Source organism: Condylostylus longicornis, unplaced genomic scaffold, assembly GCF_029603195.1.
Source record: "Condylostylus longicornis isolate FDR11 unplaced genomic scaffold, ASM2960319v2 ptg000017l, whole genome shotgun sequence".
Taxonomy (NCBI): Eukaryota; Metazoa; Arthropoda; class Insecta; order Diptera; family Dolichopodidae; genus Condylostylus; species Condylostylus longicornis.
In genome coordinates this window covers 7,563,577-7,579,312 of record NW_026577986.1, presented here as the reverse complement: position 1 = coordinate 7,579,312, position 15,736 = coordinate 7,563,577, and the positions used below count along the sequence as shown (strand labels likewise).

Genomic DNA, 15,736 nt, shown 5'->3' with positions numbered 1-15,736 from the left:
TATTAAGTTGAAAGAAGAAAATTAAATTTGCACTTATACTAGAAATTGACCAATTTCTAGTATAAGTGCAAATTAAATTAAATATTCGAAAAATGAAAATATTTTTACAATATATTGCTCGATTAATTGCTTCTAGAAAATATGCTTGCAAACTTCCATATAAATCAATGACATAAAAATTAAGCCATTAATTACATTCAGATTCTATTAAAAATTTTTACTCTTTATAGTTCAATAAACCAAAATTTATGGAAATTCTTTTCAATAAATTCTGTGCAAAATTCTGTAAAAACTTGTTATATCAAAAATAAATAAAATTTCCAGAAAAAAAATAACAAAATTACATAATAATTAATTTAATAAAATATTGTTATAATTTTTATCTTTTTAATTTTTACAATAATAATTAATAAATATTTTTTTTTATTACACAAATAAAGTCTTTGAAAAGAAATAAATTTTTTTTTTACATACAATTAAATATTCACAAATAATATTATTAAATAAAATCTTTTATTTTTTTGCATAAACAATTTGAAAAACAAAAGAAAAAATAGAAAGTTTTTAAGGACAAAACTACATTTACATTACAATAATAGTAATATTAATAATTATAATAATAATGTAATTTAACATTTAAAAAAAAAACAAGCTTAAATACAAATTTGTATAAATTACAAGAAGTCAGATGATTCAATTTTATGTAGCCATTCCTTAACAGCACGGTAATTGAATTTGAAAATTCCTGAACATTAAATGCCCTCTTTCTTCTTAAATGATTCTAAGGCAAATGATCATTTAAAATTTAATAAATTCAATCATAAAATAAATATTTTAATGCTTGGGACATCTTTTACATTTAAATAAATCAAATAGAAGCTAAAATAATTATAATTTATAACATTTCAGAATATCTTAGAACCAAAAAATTTTGTCATAACTTAATTTAAATCGAATTTAAACAAATGGTCCCGTAAAATAAATTTTTCTTTGCTGTGGTAATGGTTTGGTACTTAAACCAGCATTATCAATAAAATCTACAAAATTTTTTGTTGTTTTTAAATTAACAACACTTTGACGGCATGGTGTTTGATCACATATCGTTGGAAATTTATTAATTACAGTTAATGTAGTTTCTTGTTTTTTCATACTATCACTTAAATTTACATCTTTTAATTTATTTTCATCTATAACATTTGTTGCCTCATGATTCTTAATTTGATTTTTTAAAACAGAATCATTATCATCATCATTATTTAATTCCTCTATTACATTATAAATTGATTCTTCATGACCAGTAATATTTGTTGTAGTAGTAGTAGTAGTAGATGATTTTTTAGGTGATGAATTATTACTTTCTGGATCTGATCCTGGTATTGTTTCTAATGTTTTTCTATCATCAATTGTACGTATATTTTCTTTAATTATATCTGGTTGATTTGATAATGAAAATTCTTCATCTAAATTATATTCAATACTTTGATTAATATCATTTGCTAAACGATGATGATCTCTTAAATTTCCGTTATTACCAATACCAAGACTATTAACATTTCCAATAATATATTCATTAAGACAACCATTTAATACATCAGCAGCTTTAATAATATCCGGACGATTTGATGATTTACCATATTCAGCATCTAAATTATACCAATCGAATTCTGCTTCTAATGTTGAATCTTCAATTTTTGTTTGTTGCTGCTGTTGGGGTTGTTGTAAATTCAATTTATTATTATTTTGTGATGATGATTGTTTTTGATTTAATGAAAATTGATTATTTTGTTTTTGTTGTTGGTATTGATTTTTTATTGATGGAGATAATTGTGTTGATGATGATAATGTTGAAACTTTATTCTGTTGCTGATTTAATTTTGTTGAATCAATTGATTTCAAAGGTCTACTAGATGCAGGCTTTACTGTTGTTGGTAAGGGATTAACAATTGGTTGTAGTTGCTGCTGTTGGTTGCCTAACAAAGCATTATTGAAATTTTTTGTATTAATAATACCATTTGTGATACTGTTATTGATACCACAATTACTTGTGGTTAATTGTGAAGAACCTTTTAATATTGGCAATAGTTGATTTGATTGTACTGGTTTCCGTTTTGTTGTATTAATGGAATTAAAAAAATTTGAAGTCATTTTATTATTATTATTTGGACTTCCTGGACTATTTAAAGCAATCGTTGTATTATTAGCTTGTTGAATTTTTTTATTTATTTCTGCTAAAATGTTAGGAACATGTTTACGCTGAACCTGACCAGGACTTTTCGGACGATAAAGTTGAAGTGATTGTGGTCTTAATTGTTGTTGCTGTTGTTGTAATTGCTTTTGATCTGGTTGTTGTTGCGGTTGTTGTTGTGGTGAATTTATCTGTTGTTTTTGTTGCAACTGAAGCGATCCTGGCAATTGTTGTGTTTGATTTAAGTGATTACAAGTATCAGTACGTTTACAATTTGTATATTTGCATTTCTTAGGTGATTTATTACTTGATTTATTTTTGGACGGTGCAATAATTGCTGCAACATTTGGTAATTTTGGTATATCAGCAAATATTTCCTCAGCATCATCAGATGTTTTCTGTGACATTGTATCACTATTACTATCTCCGGAAACTGACGTAGTAGCCGAAGAAGCAAAAGAATTTGCATCATTTGATTTATGAACATCAGCAACAATTTGCATGGTTTTTATAGCAACATTTACTTCTGATATAGAACAATAATCAGGTTCAACTGAACCATATTTTGTGTAGTCTTTGTCACAATCAACTTTATCTAGTAATTCTTTAGTTAATTTTGTACCTCCATTTGAATTATCGTCAATTGGTTGTAATGGCGACATTACCTCAATTGAATGCCGATATGTTGGCGGTATCGGTGACATTTTTATTCCACGTTTGAATTTAATTAAATTAGCAGGTTTCGGAGGTAAAGCAGGTGGTTGTTTAGTTTGTGATTGTTGATTATTATTATTATTATGATTTTGTTGCTGTGAACTTCTTGTTTTCATATTGTTGTGTTTTTCATCTTGGTCAAGTTTAGATTCCATATCGACATATAAATTTGAAGAATTATGTTCGCTTCCAATTGGTTCATATTCATTACTATAAATGCTTTCATAATTTAAGTTATTTGAATGATGTTCACTTGTTACTGAAGAATTTAACACATCAGAAAAAGAACAAGATTTTTCTTCAATAATTTCGTCATCATCCCTAGGTACATGAACCATACTATTTTTAGTAGAAAAATGAACACGTTTTCGGGAAACATTACTGCCACCACTTGTATTACTTAGAACACTGTTGACGTTGTTAATACCTTTGTTGCTGCCACCACTACAAACACTAAAGCCGCCATTATTACTATCTATTCCTTCTATTGACATTGGACCATTACAACTGTTATCATAATGATTTTCTTTATTATCAACAATTCTATCATTAATACATTCTTCCATCGATTGTTGTAATAATATTTGATTAACACATTCAAGCACCGGATTAACAGCATTATAACCATAAGATTTAGTACGACAGACACTACTATTTTGATCATCATCACCGTCACTGGCACTTGCATACCAATCATCTGTAGATGTTTCAAAATCATGTTTAACTGATATTTCAGAAAATTCTTTTACATTTGATGCTGTCGTTACAACACCAACATTTGCACCTTCATATGATATGTCACGTGCATCATCAAATTCATCATCTTCTATGTCTTCATCAATATCATCGTCTTCAATACCTTCATCATTTGGAGAATTTGTATGTTCATGATCTGTTTCAGGCCCAGAAGATGAAAACTTCTTTCTACGACCACGATTTTCAGCCTCACTACTATCAAATTCAAATGATGATACTCTACGAACACCATGTAGCCGTTCCATAGCAGATGAAAATGTTTTGTCTTTTTTGTATTTATTATTACTACCGCCCTGATTAATAAAACATCGTTCATAATTTAATAATGTACTACGATTTTCATCTTCTGATAAATTTTGATTATTTTCAATTGAGGGATCATCAATATTCATACATCTGGAACGCATATATTCTCGAAATGTACCAAATGTACGTTTACTTGTATAGCGTACACTTCGACGTGCTCCATAAAATGATGATGATAATGTTTCATCACTGGACGAACAATGCTCTGTACTAATATTATTTTGGTTATTATTATTATTGTTGTTATTATTTTCACCTAAAACATAAAATTTATTTATTATTTAAAATTATTAAAAAAACAAATTATTTTATTGTGTTTTACCTTTAAAGGAACCTCTACAATCTGTTATTTTTCCACTGGTTTGGGTCCAATTATCACATTTTTCATTTAATCCATAAAATTCTTTCCGGCAGTTTGTACAAAAAAATGCTTCTGGATATTTACATTCCATATCATTAAATTCTGTCTCCAAGAGATTCTCAGGATTGCATTCAGGATTTTTCTCTGTTAATTTTTCCCGTAGTAATTTATTTAATTTTACTAATTTTGCGATCTCATCATCTTTTTCATACAATTTCTGATTGATCACTTTCTTTTCGGATTTCAACTTTGCCTCGAAATAAAGAAGTGATTTAACAATACGTGACAATTCCTCATTACGTCGTGTCTTCTCATTTTGTAACTCCTTTTCTAGGCGTTGATTTTGTTGATCTAAAAATGTTACTACATGTAATAACTTTTTCCGATGTAATACTGAACTTTTTGATGTGGTGGTTATTGTTTTATCATTGTAATTTTTTGTTGTTTCATTTGTATTTCTGCGCTCATTATGAGATAATGATGATGACGATGATAAGTTATTGGTACCAATTGATGTAGCTGTCGTTGTAGTTGTTGAGGATGATTGATCTGTTGATGATTGAGATGGTGATAGAGATGGCATCTGTAAAATAGAAAATTAAAAAAAAATTAATATTAATTATAAAAAGTATTCAAAATTCTCATTAAATAATAAAAATTGCAATAAAAAATTAAATATTTAATTAACAATGAGCACCACTTTCGAATTTTTACCGATTTCCAGATTTTTTTCAACATCAATGTCATCTAATTACTCTCTAGTTAAAACTAGGAATGTACTTCCAAAATATATTCATTATCAATTCAATATAATTGGAATAAAAACCCTAAACTTTTTTAATCTATCTTTGCCATTAATTAACTTTTTATTTCCAATAAAATTCACAATTTTATATTTATTTTCTTTCACCCTTAGGTAAAGTAAATTTTTAATATTGAAAGATTTTTTTTCTCATTTTCCGAACGATTATTAGTTTCTACCCAATTAATTATTTGTTAGCGGCTTGTAATTTTATATGACGTAGCTATCTACTTTTTTTTATGTTTATAAATTTAAATCAAATTTTTCCATTAAATTTAATTGTTCTCTCCTTTACAAAAAAAAATGCCGATATTTCAGCTCTACATCCTCTCTCTCTCTCTCTATCTCTCATCAAATTCGTATTGAATTGAAAATTATTAATCGATAAGAGAATTTCAATTACAATTTTGTTTTTTTTTTGCATTGTTTGGTTTTGTCCCGCAAAAACCAAAAAAAGAAGAATTTTTTTACCTGTAAACCAATTAACGTAGGTAATTTTTTTATCTATTTTTTTTTTCGTTTTAATTTTCACTTACACTTTCCCCGCATTTTTCAATTAATAGAGTAATGGAGTAAAAATTTAAAACAAATAAATTCTCTTTTCATACCCCATTTACATTTTATACACGTACGTACAGTGTACTTTAGCTAAGACAATGCACGACAACACTAACCCTATACGAAAAATGAAAAACACCCCTAGGTCGGTATAAAATGTAAATAAAATAAAAATGTGAATTAATTACAAAATAAATTACAAGGAAAACAAGTAAAGATAATGAAAAAAAAACAATACAAAAATATTTTGTTAATTAAAAAAAATATAAAAACAAGCAATTTAGCAATTCAGCGATACGACAGTTACCATTAAGTAATATAGACAAAATTAACTGTTTAACATTTAAGGTCAACACAAATTTTTAATTTGTAAACAAAATCGATATATTATATCGATAAATGGATCGATATAAACAAAAACGAGGAAAAAACGTAATGCTAACGAAACCATAATGCTCACGAATCTTTTGTTAATTTTGTAGACCGTAATCTTTACAAATTATTTAATAAGAAAACAAATACCGTAATGGATGATATTTCCAAGCGTTTGATTTTCAAAATTTAAAGGCAAACACGATAAAATGCAAATGTGCATTTGAACCGGTAAATGATGGGAGTGACCTCATTTTTAGTTGGTCTATTCGAAAAAAGTTCATTGCGACAATTGGAAAGTGCAATCCACGCACCATATGCAATCAATACCAGACAATAGAAATTGTCCAAAATAACAATATGTACCTTTACACTCGAAATAAGCCCTCACTAAAAAATATTGTTAACACATACCTTTACTTTGCAAATAGGGCGCAATTTGAACTGATATTTAATTGTTAACGAATTTCATTAATCAAAAAAAAAAATATAGCACTAAAACTGAAAATGTTAAAATAACAAAAAAATTGTTAACCCGGTATCAGTAAAATTCTTAATTGATTTGTGTGTTAACATTCACAACAGTTGACACAACTCTTATTTTTTTTTCAAAAAAAAAAAAAAAAATACTAAAATGATAAGAAAAACGGAAAACATAGTAATTAACTGATATTGAATTTAATATCAGTAATCGCAATTCACAATAATATTTTATCAGGCAATACGGTTAGATTGCAACAATATTCCCCTATAATTTTAAGATTGACTTGTATATGAATTGTCAATTTTATATTTGTTTTTGCAATATTCAATTGAAAAATTTTTGGGATTGAGAAAAAAAAAACAAAAAATTTCTAATGAATAATTTCTAATTTTAGAAATTAAGAACTTTATAATTTATTGAGACTTAATGACGGTTTTATGTATATAGTAAAGATAATGTCGAAGTAATCATCTGAAAACGTCATTATTGAAACAATTATAAAATATTTATTGCAAGGTAATAATAAATTATTATGTTATAACTATAATAGTACACAGGGTTTTGAAGACAATTCTAATGAATCAAAGCAGAAGGCAAACAGAGAAGACCGTGACTACTTACAGTTGTACGGGACAAGTTGAGATTAAGAAACTAAATTAATTATAGGAATTAAATTGTTATTAATCAAATACATGGGACCACTGCCACAAAGTTACACAATTTAATTGAATACAACATAACAGTTTTATAAGAAACATGAAAAGCGTCAAAAAATAAATTTTCTAAAATGAGAATTAGTTCGAAAATTTTTAAGGAAAAAAAATATATTACAGACTTGACAAGGTTTTAATCCAAAAATTGTTCATAGGGGTCAAAAATTAAGTTAAATTTTTCCAGCTAAAACTTCATGGAATATTAGGAAAACCACATTAGATTCTACTTTAAGTTAAACTAGTCTGTTTTGGTTCTGACATAAGTAGAATTATTTGTATTTTATATTTAACAACCATAGCAAGATTTAACTAAACAAATATTTTCATGTCATATTTCATGCAAGAAATCGGCTTCTACAATTCTTTAGAATATTAATGATTTTGGACTTTTACAATTTTTCCCATACTTTTGAATTTAACCGGTATAAAATGTCTTTAATTTTAATCTTATGCAAAAAGATTCCTAATAATATTGACGAAATTGAACTGAAATAAATTATGAATTTAAAAGAATTACTAATACACTCTAAAAGATGCAAGTACAATAAATTAATTCTTGATCCATTCCCTTTGCTTACATCATAAAAATAAAATTTCTTGTTAAATATAAATTCCAAAATTTTGTGGCATTTAAAGATTATTTCGTTTTTTTATCATTTTGCAACAGGTAAACTCCCCACACCTATTTAAAAATTAAATATCGCGTATTTTAAAGCCCTATAATTTTTATGGGTTTTTGTTTTATCTATATTCGTATTATTATTTTAAGGTCTATAAAATTTTTAATAAATTAATCAATATTGGAAAAATAAATTTTATTACAGGTATACAATCCCGAAATTTTACTGCTTTACACACACGTTATTCTATTTTTTTTATCATTTTAAAAATCTGGCTATAGATATTGATATATTATTTTTGCTATAGATTGCTATAAGTGGGTTCAATCCAGTTATGTTATACGTGAAATTTAATTATTATTATAAATTTTTAAAATATATGTATACATAAACCCGTAACATGAATTTGTGGGAAGAAATTTAAGAAATCGTTTAAAACAGGATTTTTATAAAATTTTTGGAAATTTTCATAAAAACTTTGTGTTTAGAAAATTATTGTGAAGAATACACAAAAATTCATATTACCATGAAAACAGCACAGGATAGAAAAGAAATTTTCATTACAATTCCAACTGCTCAAATCTACAATAAGGGAATATTTGTAAAGAATACTTTAGAATATAAAAAGAAGAATATTAAATCTGCTTCGCACCCAAATATTTCCATGAAAACGCAGTATTATAAAAGATCTAAAATATTTCTTGAAAGAATATTGATATTTTCCCGAATATCAGAAGAAAACTTGCTTTAAGCTGAGAAAAGACACTTTACTGATGTTTGTAAAAATGTTTATGCTATGGTAATATTCCGTTTTGTAACGCAATTTTCAAGGAGTATTACCAATATGCATTAGTTAATGTTTGAATTATACATACTAATTTCATTATAATTACAGAGCGCTAATTTTTTAATTTCTGCATGGAATGTCGTATGCCGAAATATGATAACAAGTTTTTACTTGACAATGCGACGTCATTGTAATAAGTTTTGGATTAAATTTGGGTTTAAAGACGGTTTCAAAATATTATTTTCTACAATACAGAATTCTACCTACATATTTTGTGTATTGCAGTGTTGCATACCTACATATTTGATCAAAGCTGATTTACTTGGTATTTCTGTAAATTTTAACGTAAATGAACAAATTTTCTAGAATTTTTTATCATTTAGAGATAATGTATTTTATATTATATGCATTTTTTGGGATTGCCAACTTATCTTTAATTGTATAAGTACAAGAAATCAATAAATTTCGTCTGTATTTTTTTATTGTTTTATCGTTCTTTAAATTAAACAAATTTTTTTTTATACAAAATTTACAATATTCTATGCAAAGTTCAGAATTTGTAAGTGGTTGATAAGTCAATGACTAAATATATGAATAATAAAAATAAAAGTTTAAGTTAATGACCTCTGAGTTATTAAAATAAAAATTAAAAGAAACTTCCTATTTTTTTTTCTTGAACTAATAAAGTATACACGCAAATAAAAATTATGAAGAGAAACTTATTAACTTAAAACTTAATTATTAAATTTTTATTTTATTTTCTTTTAAATAATAACTATTGATTTTATTAACAATAGAAATTTTTTTTTCTTTTAAATATGAAAAGATTTATAATGAAGAAGCCATAATAAATTATCTATAGAATTATATAGGTAGTCAACTACTTAAATATTATTTTTCGTGTTTCTATTATTTATTATAAAAAAGAAACAAAAAAATTACAATGTTAAACAATTTGCAATCATAAAAGATAGTTGATTGATAACAATATATTTGTATTTGGCTACCAACTATAACGATTATTAGTAATATAATAAAGAATTTATTTTTTTAAATACCTTAGTAGTTAATAATCTATAAATAGCACTCAATATACTAATTTATAAAACGGGTATTATAAATATCTATATTGAAAGTGTTATTGGACTTTCAATATTGTTTATTGTGAACAATACAAAAATTGAGTATTTTATACATAATATGGAGAGGTGTTAATTTTGATCAGACATAAAAAGTCATTAAAGAAATTCTTTTAAACAATAATATCAAATGTATTCATAATTATTATTATTATATATTATTTAATCGGAATTCATAAACAAGATTTAATTATAATTTATTACCATGATAATTTATATTTTGCCTATTTTAAAAAATTTTTATATTATTGTAGAAAATTGTGGTGACCATTTTTATAATATCGTCCCACATATGGAAATATTTTTGTATTCGCGTGAAAGGTACACAATGAAATCAATAAAGCAGATCAATAAGCAAAAATAATATCAAATATGAAAATAAGTAAAAGCTTTTCGTAATAGTTGGATAGCACTCAAAAACTTTCACATTTATTGTCAATTAAAACTGAACATATCTTTCATAAAAAAAAAAAATTATCAAAGAATTTACAAAACTTTGTCCTTGTTACAGTAATTTCTAAAAATCGAATTTTTTCCAAGATCTTCTACAGTGCAGAAATGATCAGAATTTTGAGATTTCAATATTTAAATAGGTAAAATGATAGACCCACCCTCCGCGAAGTTCACCACGCTTTTAAAAATTTATTAAACTATTAAAAGTTTAACAGTGTTGAAAACTCTCCACACTATTATAAACTCACCACACTCTTATAAACTCACCACACCGTCACAAATTCATCACACAGTTACTTAAAATTCTTAAATAAAAATGCATGAAATTTACATTTTAATTAACTTTTTTAATTATTTACACAAATTGTTATCGAAAACAAAACGGGCATTCTATTTTCTATTACTCATTAGAGCTGAAAAATATTTGATATTTTATTTATAAAGCGACTTGATCTAGAACAACTGAAAATTTTTGATCAATGTTATAGCTAATACAACAACGATTTCTAAAAGTACACTTAATGATTTATTGATGTCGTTTGAATGATTTATCTTCGGTTTTCATATCATAAAAAATTTCTTCGAATCAAAATTTTCTAAAGTGAAAATGAAGAATTTGGTCAAAATATTATTAAAATTTTAATTCAATTTTAGTTTAGAATATTCAACTAGAAAATAAAATTATTTTTGACTGAATTTCGACTAAATTTGCAGTTTAAATAATGAAAGAAAAGCTAAGTTAAAAACCCCCTAATATTGTGGTCACTCCAAGTCCCAACTATTTTAAATAAGAAAATCATAAATTTTATAATATTTTTGATAATTATTTTACTCAATAGAAAGATGATCATTTTCTATATTTAAATTCAACATTTCTTAACATAATTTCTAGCCATTTTTGTAAATTTTTTATTATATAAATTTTATATATCTGCTGATATACCCGTTTAAATATTGTGCGTATATGTATGTATGTAACAAAATTCTTTTCTGAATTCGATTATAAAACAAGCTTTTCTTTAAAATTTTAAATTTGCCAATTAAAATTTTTCTCATATTTTATATATTTTAATGAACAATGTTATTCTTATCTAATTCTAATATCTAATAACAGTAGATTTATATACTTATATGTATAGTTATTATTTATATGCAAATATTATTTGCAAAAAAAAATTTTATTATTTAATCTATTTAATTAAGTATGTAGGAATTTTTAGATTATTTAATCTTTAAACTTGTGGAATTATTTAATCGCTTTCACATTTTTATTTTAATTTAGATAACGAAGAACAAAAGAAGAGCATTTTTATAGCTACACAATTAAAAAAAAAAATTATTTTAAACTGCAAAAATTTCAAAATACTTAAAAAATTTTGCCGCATACATAGTATAAAACTTTCGAAAAATTTTTCATAATTTTTACAGAAATTCCTCTTTTTATTAAAATTATTTAATTATTACTAAAATATGTTTAAAATTTTTGTCGAATAAATTTTTCCAAGTTTAAGTCCGATATTTATGGATGGGAGATCTCATTTAAATCATAAATTTTTAATTGTAAAACTTAATTAAAAGATCCGCTTTAGGGATTCTTACATGCTCCATAATTCAAGAAGATGATACAGAATACAGAAAGTGCAGAAAATAAAATCGAATTACATATTCCCTTTTTCAAAATCAGAAAAAATCAGAAAAAATACTTAAAATTAAGCATGAGCCAATCAAGAGGAAAGTGTAAGGTAATGTAAATCTCTATAATAATTATCACATTTAAATTTGAACATCTTAACTATAGAAAATCAAATTATTTAAAAAGCCCTTATAAGTCTAAAACTAATTGTAATAAGCCTAAGTTAAATACATCATTTAATTTTTATTCTCATCCGCTCCTATATTATATATATACCATTGAAATAGACCTCCTAATTGTATGCAATATAAATTATACATATTTTACTTTTTAGCACTTTTCCAAAAAAATTTTGAAAAAAGTGCTTATTAGTTTCACTCTGTCCGTCCGTCCGTCCGTCCGTCCGACCGTCCGTGTGTCTGTTTACAAAACTTCTACACCCTTGAAGATAGAAAGCTGAAATGTACGTACATAGATCTTTACTAGAAACTTATTTTCGTAGAACAAAATTTTTATCTATCTCCCCCCCCTCTAGAAGTTATACCACCCCAAAACCATAAAAATGGCCTTTTTTAACTATTTGTTGCAATGAAACCATAAGCATTTTTTAAATTTTGCAAATGCAGAAAGGCAGCGGCTTGCTTTCCCTAGCGCGGTATACTACAGTTAAACTTTAGAAAAACAAAATGCCCGTTCAAATTTACCGTTATCAGTCTTTTTCTTCCAAATTTTTGATTTGGTTTTTCTTCTAAACCTCAGCCTGTAGAAGCCTAAAACTTTAAGGGTTTTTAGACATTAACAAATAGATCATTTCGTTAGAAGAAAATTTTTCAAGTTATCGCCTCTTGAAATTTGTAAAATTTGAATTTTTGACACCTTATATTTCCGAAACCGCAAACTTTTTCAAATTTCTATAAACATAAAAAGCTAACGGTAAATTCTATGACATTAAAAAATATAATTATTTTCCTTAACACACACAATTAACCCTTAAAATCGAGCATTATGTTAACCCCACTTTATATTAATTTTTGCTTTATTTCAAAGACGGCATAAATAGTTCATCCTAAATATATGCAATCCTAGAAATAGTTTTGTATATGACTGAAAATAATTTTAATAGTGTGATAGGTATACATAGACTGTATTTAAAAGCAGAATTTTCACTTGTTGAAGGGAAAAGTGTTACAATACAAACCATTGGTTTGACTCAACTTTATTATATTTAAATTCAAAAATAATAATAGTCAGTAATAATTATTATCTTACCGTATCACTAGAATTTTTATCCAATAAATTATTAAGATGATCAATTTGTAAACTATTTGGTCCCAATTCTGTGATATCAGATCTATTATCATCTTCAATTATACAATTATAGCTATCATCATTATTATTATTATAAATATTATTATTATAATTATTACCATTAATTAAATCACCATTATTATTATTAAAATTATTATTATTAAATCGTTTATTATTATTTAATTTTTCTTTATTTAAATATTCTAATTTATATTTATTATTTAAATTATCATTATTTGAATGATTATCATTTAATAATGATGTTTGTTGATGATATGTATATGTAAAATTTATATTTGGATTATTATAACAATTATTTTGTTTATCTATTTCATTTATAGATGTCTCTTGATCTGATTGTTTCCGTTGTTGCATCGTTGATGTTGACGATGCTGTAACTTCATTTTTTAGAAATTTTTCAATAAAATTTGCAGTTGCTTTTAATTTCTCTTGACGATAATAACTACTATAATTTGATTTCTTTTTTCTATTATTTGAATTATTATTTGTATTAATTAAATTTGTTAAATTACTCAGACTTTTACTATTATTATTATTATTATTGTTATTATTTAATGCACCATTATTATTAATATTATTATCATAATTACAATTATTTATTTCATTATTACAATTACTATAATGTTCTGTTAAATTTTTAATTTTAGAATTTTGATAATTTTGTAATTGATATTGTTGATTTTGTTGCTGTTGTTGTTTATCTAAAAGTAATATTGATTCTTGTTGTTGTTGTAATTCATAAACTTGTGAATTTATTAAATTAAACATGATTTATGTATTGTTGAAAAAATTAGAATGTTGAAAATCACAAAAGTATAGGTAAGTAAATGAATGACTTGAAATTGTTTTTTATTTTTTTGTTTAATTTTTATGAATTTGTTCGTTGCCGTTTTAAAAATTTACTTCAAAATAAAAATGAAACTAACATGACATTTTTCATATTAATAACGGTATATTTTTTTTATTTATTTATGACATTTGCAATTATATTTGCATTCTCTTTTAGTTTGTCCTTTTTTATTTGTTTTTTTTTTTGTAATTTATGTCACTTTCTTACTGATTATTTCCTATTTCTTATTATTTTTATTTCTTACTTTTATAAGTTTTCTTTCTAAAGTATGTTCATTCCCTTTCTCCTCCTTTCTATTTTTCTCTTCTTTATTACGTCTGTCCCTGTTGCTCTTTCTCTCTCTCCCTATATTTGTGCTGTTACTTTAGCCTGCTAAAGTAGTGTAACATTTTAAATTTCTTTTTCGTTCGTTTTTAATTCGTTTATACCGTTTTTCTTCTTCAATTCATTTGTAAACACAACACTATATCGTCGTCTCCGTATTACGTATATCGTTTTCTATATTAAAATATTTTTTCTTTCATTATTACCGAACAGTTCACCTAGATATTTGACTTTTTAAGAATATTATTTTCTTACTTTTTTTTTTTAAATTGTAGTCTTTTAAATTTAAATCGTATTAGAGAGGATTTTTTTTTTTAATTTTTATCTGTACATATGTACTTATGCACTCGTATGTATATATATATATAATTTTATATAAAAAGAATTAAATTTGTTGTTTATTTCTTCAATTTCTATTTCAAAATTTAGTTCCGTGTATAGATTCTGTATACGATTTTACATAATAAATATATATAGGTTATTTATGAATAAGGCGCCCTTGACTGAATCAATTTTCCATTTACTAAGCTCTGAAAAGAAAAATAATAAGAAAAAAAAAATTAAACATTAAAAACTACAAATTTTTAAAAATTAAATTAAATTACTGCAACATATACAAATATAATATAAATAATGGTATTCTTACTATTAATAGTATGGTACATAATGTGTGTATGTAAAAAAAAAATACTTATAACCATATACATGCTTAATAGGTTTTACACTACATTTACTTGAATACAAGATGTTTCATATAAAATGAGGAATTTGCGTTGCATTTACTCAAAAAAAAAAGCTCTACAATGAAGGTGTGAGCAATACTCAACTTTCGACAATTGGCATACGATCTAAAGTTCGGCTATAAATACTCTGATTTTCTCATAATGTATAGGTTCTCTTATAGCACTACAATATTTCTTGATTATACCAAAGTAAGTCTAATTACTTAATGGCCGAAATTGAAGAAAACAATAACAAACATTTCTTAATTTTTTTCTGAAATTCAGAAAAAATTTTTCGGAATGCATTCGCACATTTCCAGCGAAATTTTTGGCTGTGCTCCTTTGGCTTCCTAGCCCTTTTTTTACCCTGCCTATAGCTTTTTTTTTCCTCCCTTTTTTTTTAAATTTAATTCACAATTTTTTTTAGAAACGATGTGCACGATGTTTCTTCTTATTTCTAAGAGAACGACTTGAATTTTTGAATTTTTTTTAGCTGGAATTTTTACACAAAATATTCGAAATTTTTCAAAAGTAAAACACCCTGTAAATTAATTTGTAAAAATTTCAATAATGAAAAGGAAACTCAATACAAAAAAAAATAAAAACGTTATATATTAAGATTTTTTAT

The 15,736-nt window shown here is 24.8% G+C and overlaps 1 protein-coding gene across 2 annotated transcripts in view; it reads right to left on the bottom strand.

Annotated features, from left to right (window-relative positions):
- Positions 1-599: 599 nt before the first annotated feature.
- The window catches only part of LOC129606055 (putative uncharacterized protein DDB_G0282133), an 86,050-nt gene continuing 70,913 nt past the window's right edge, over positions 600-15,736 (bottom strand). The window contains exons 3-5 of one of the 2 annotated variants that reach the window (XM_055516116.1): positions 13,153-14,916; positions 4,284-4,905; positions 600-4,217 (exon numbers count right to left, since the gene is read on the bottom strand). In XM_055516116.1, the coding sequence (XP_055372091.1) occupies positions 958-4,217; positions 4,284-4,905; positions 13,153-13,980 (4,710 nt within the window). In that variant the 5' untranslated portion in view covers positions 13,981-14,916 and the 3' untranslated portion in view covers positions 600-957. Of the gene's footprint in view, positions 4,218-4,283; positions 4,906-5,660; positions 5,754-13,152; positions 14,917-15,736 lie in introns of those variants that run through there. The other variant, XM_055516117.1, reaches the window with a different exon arrangement.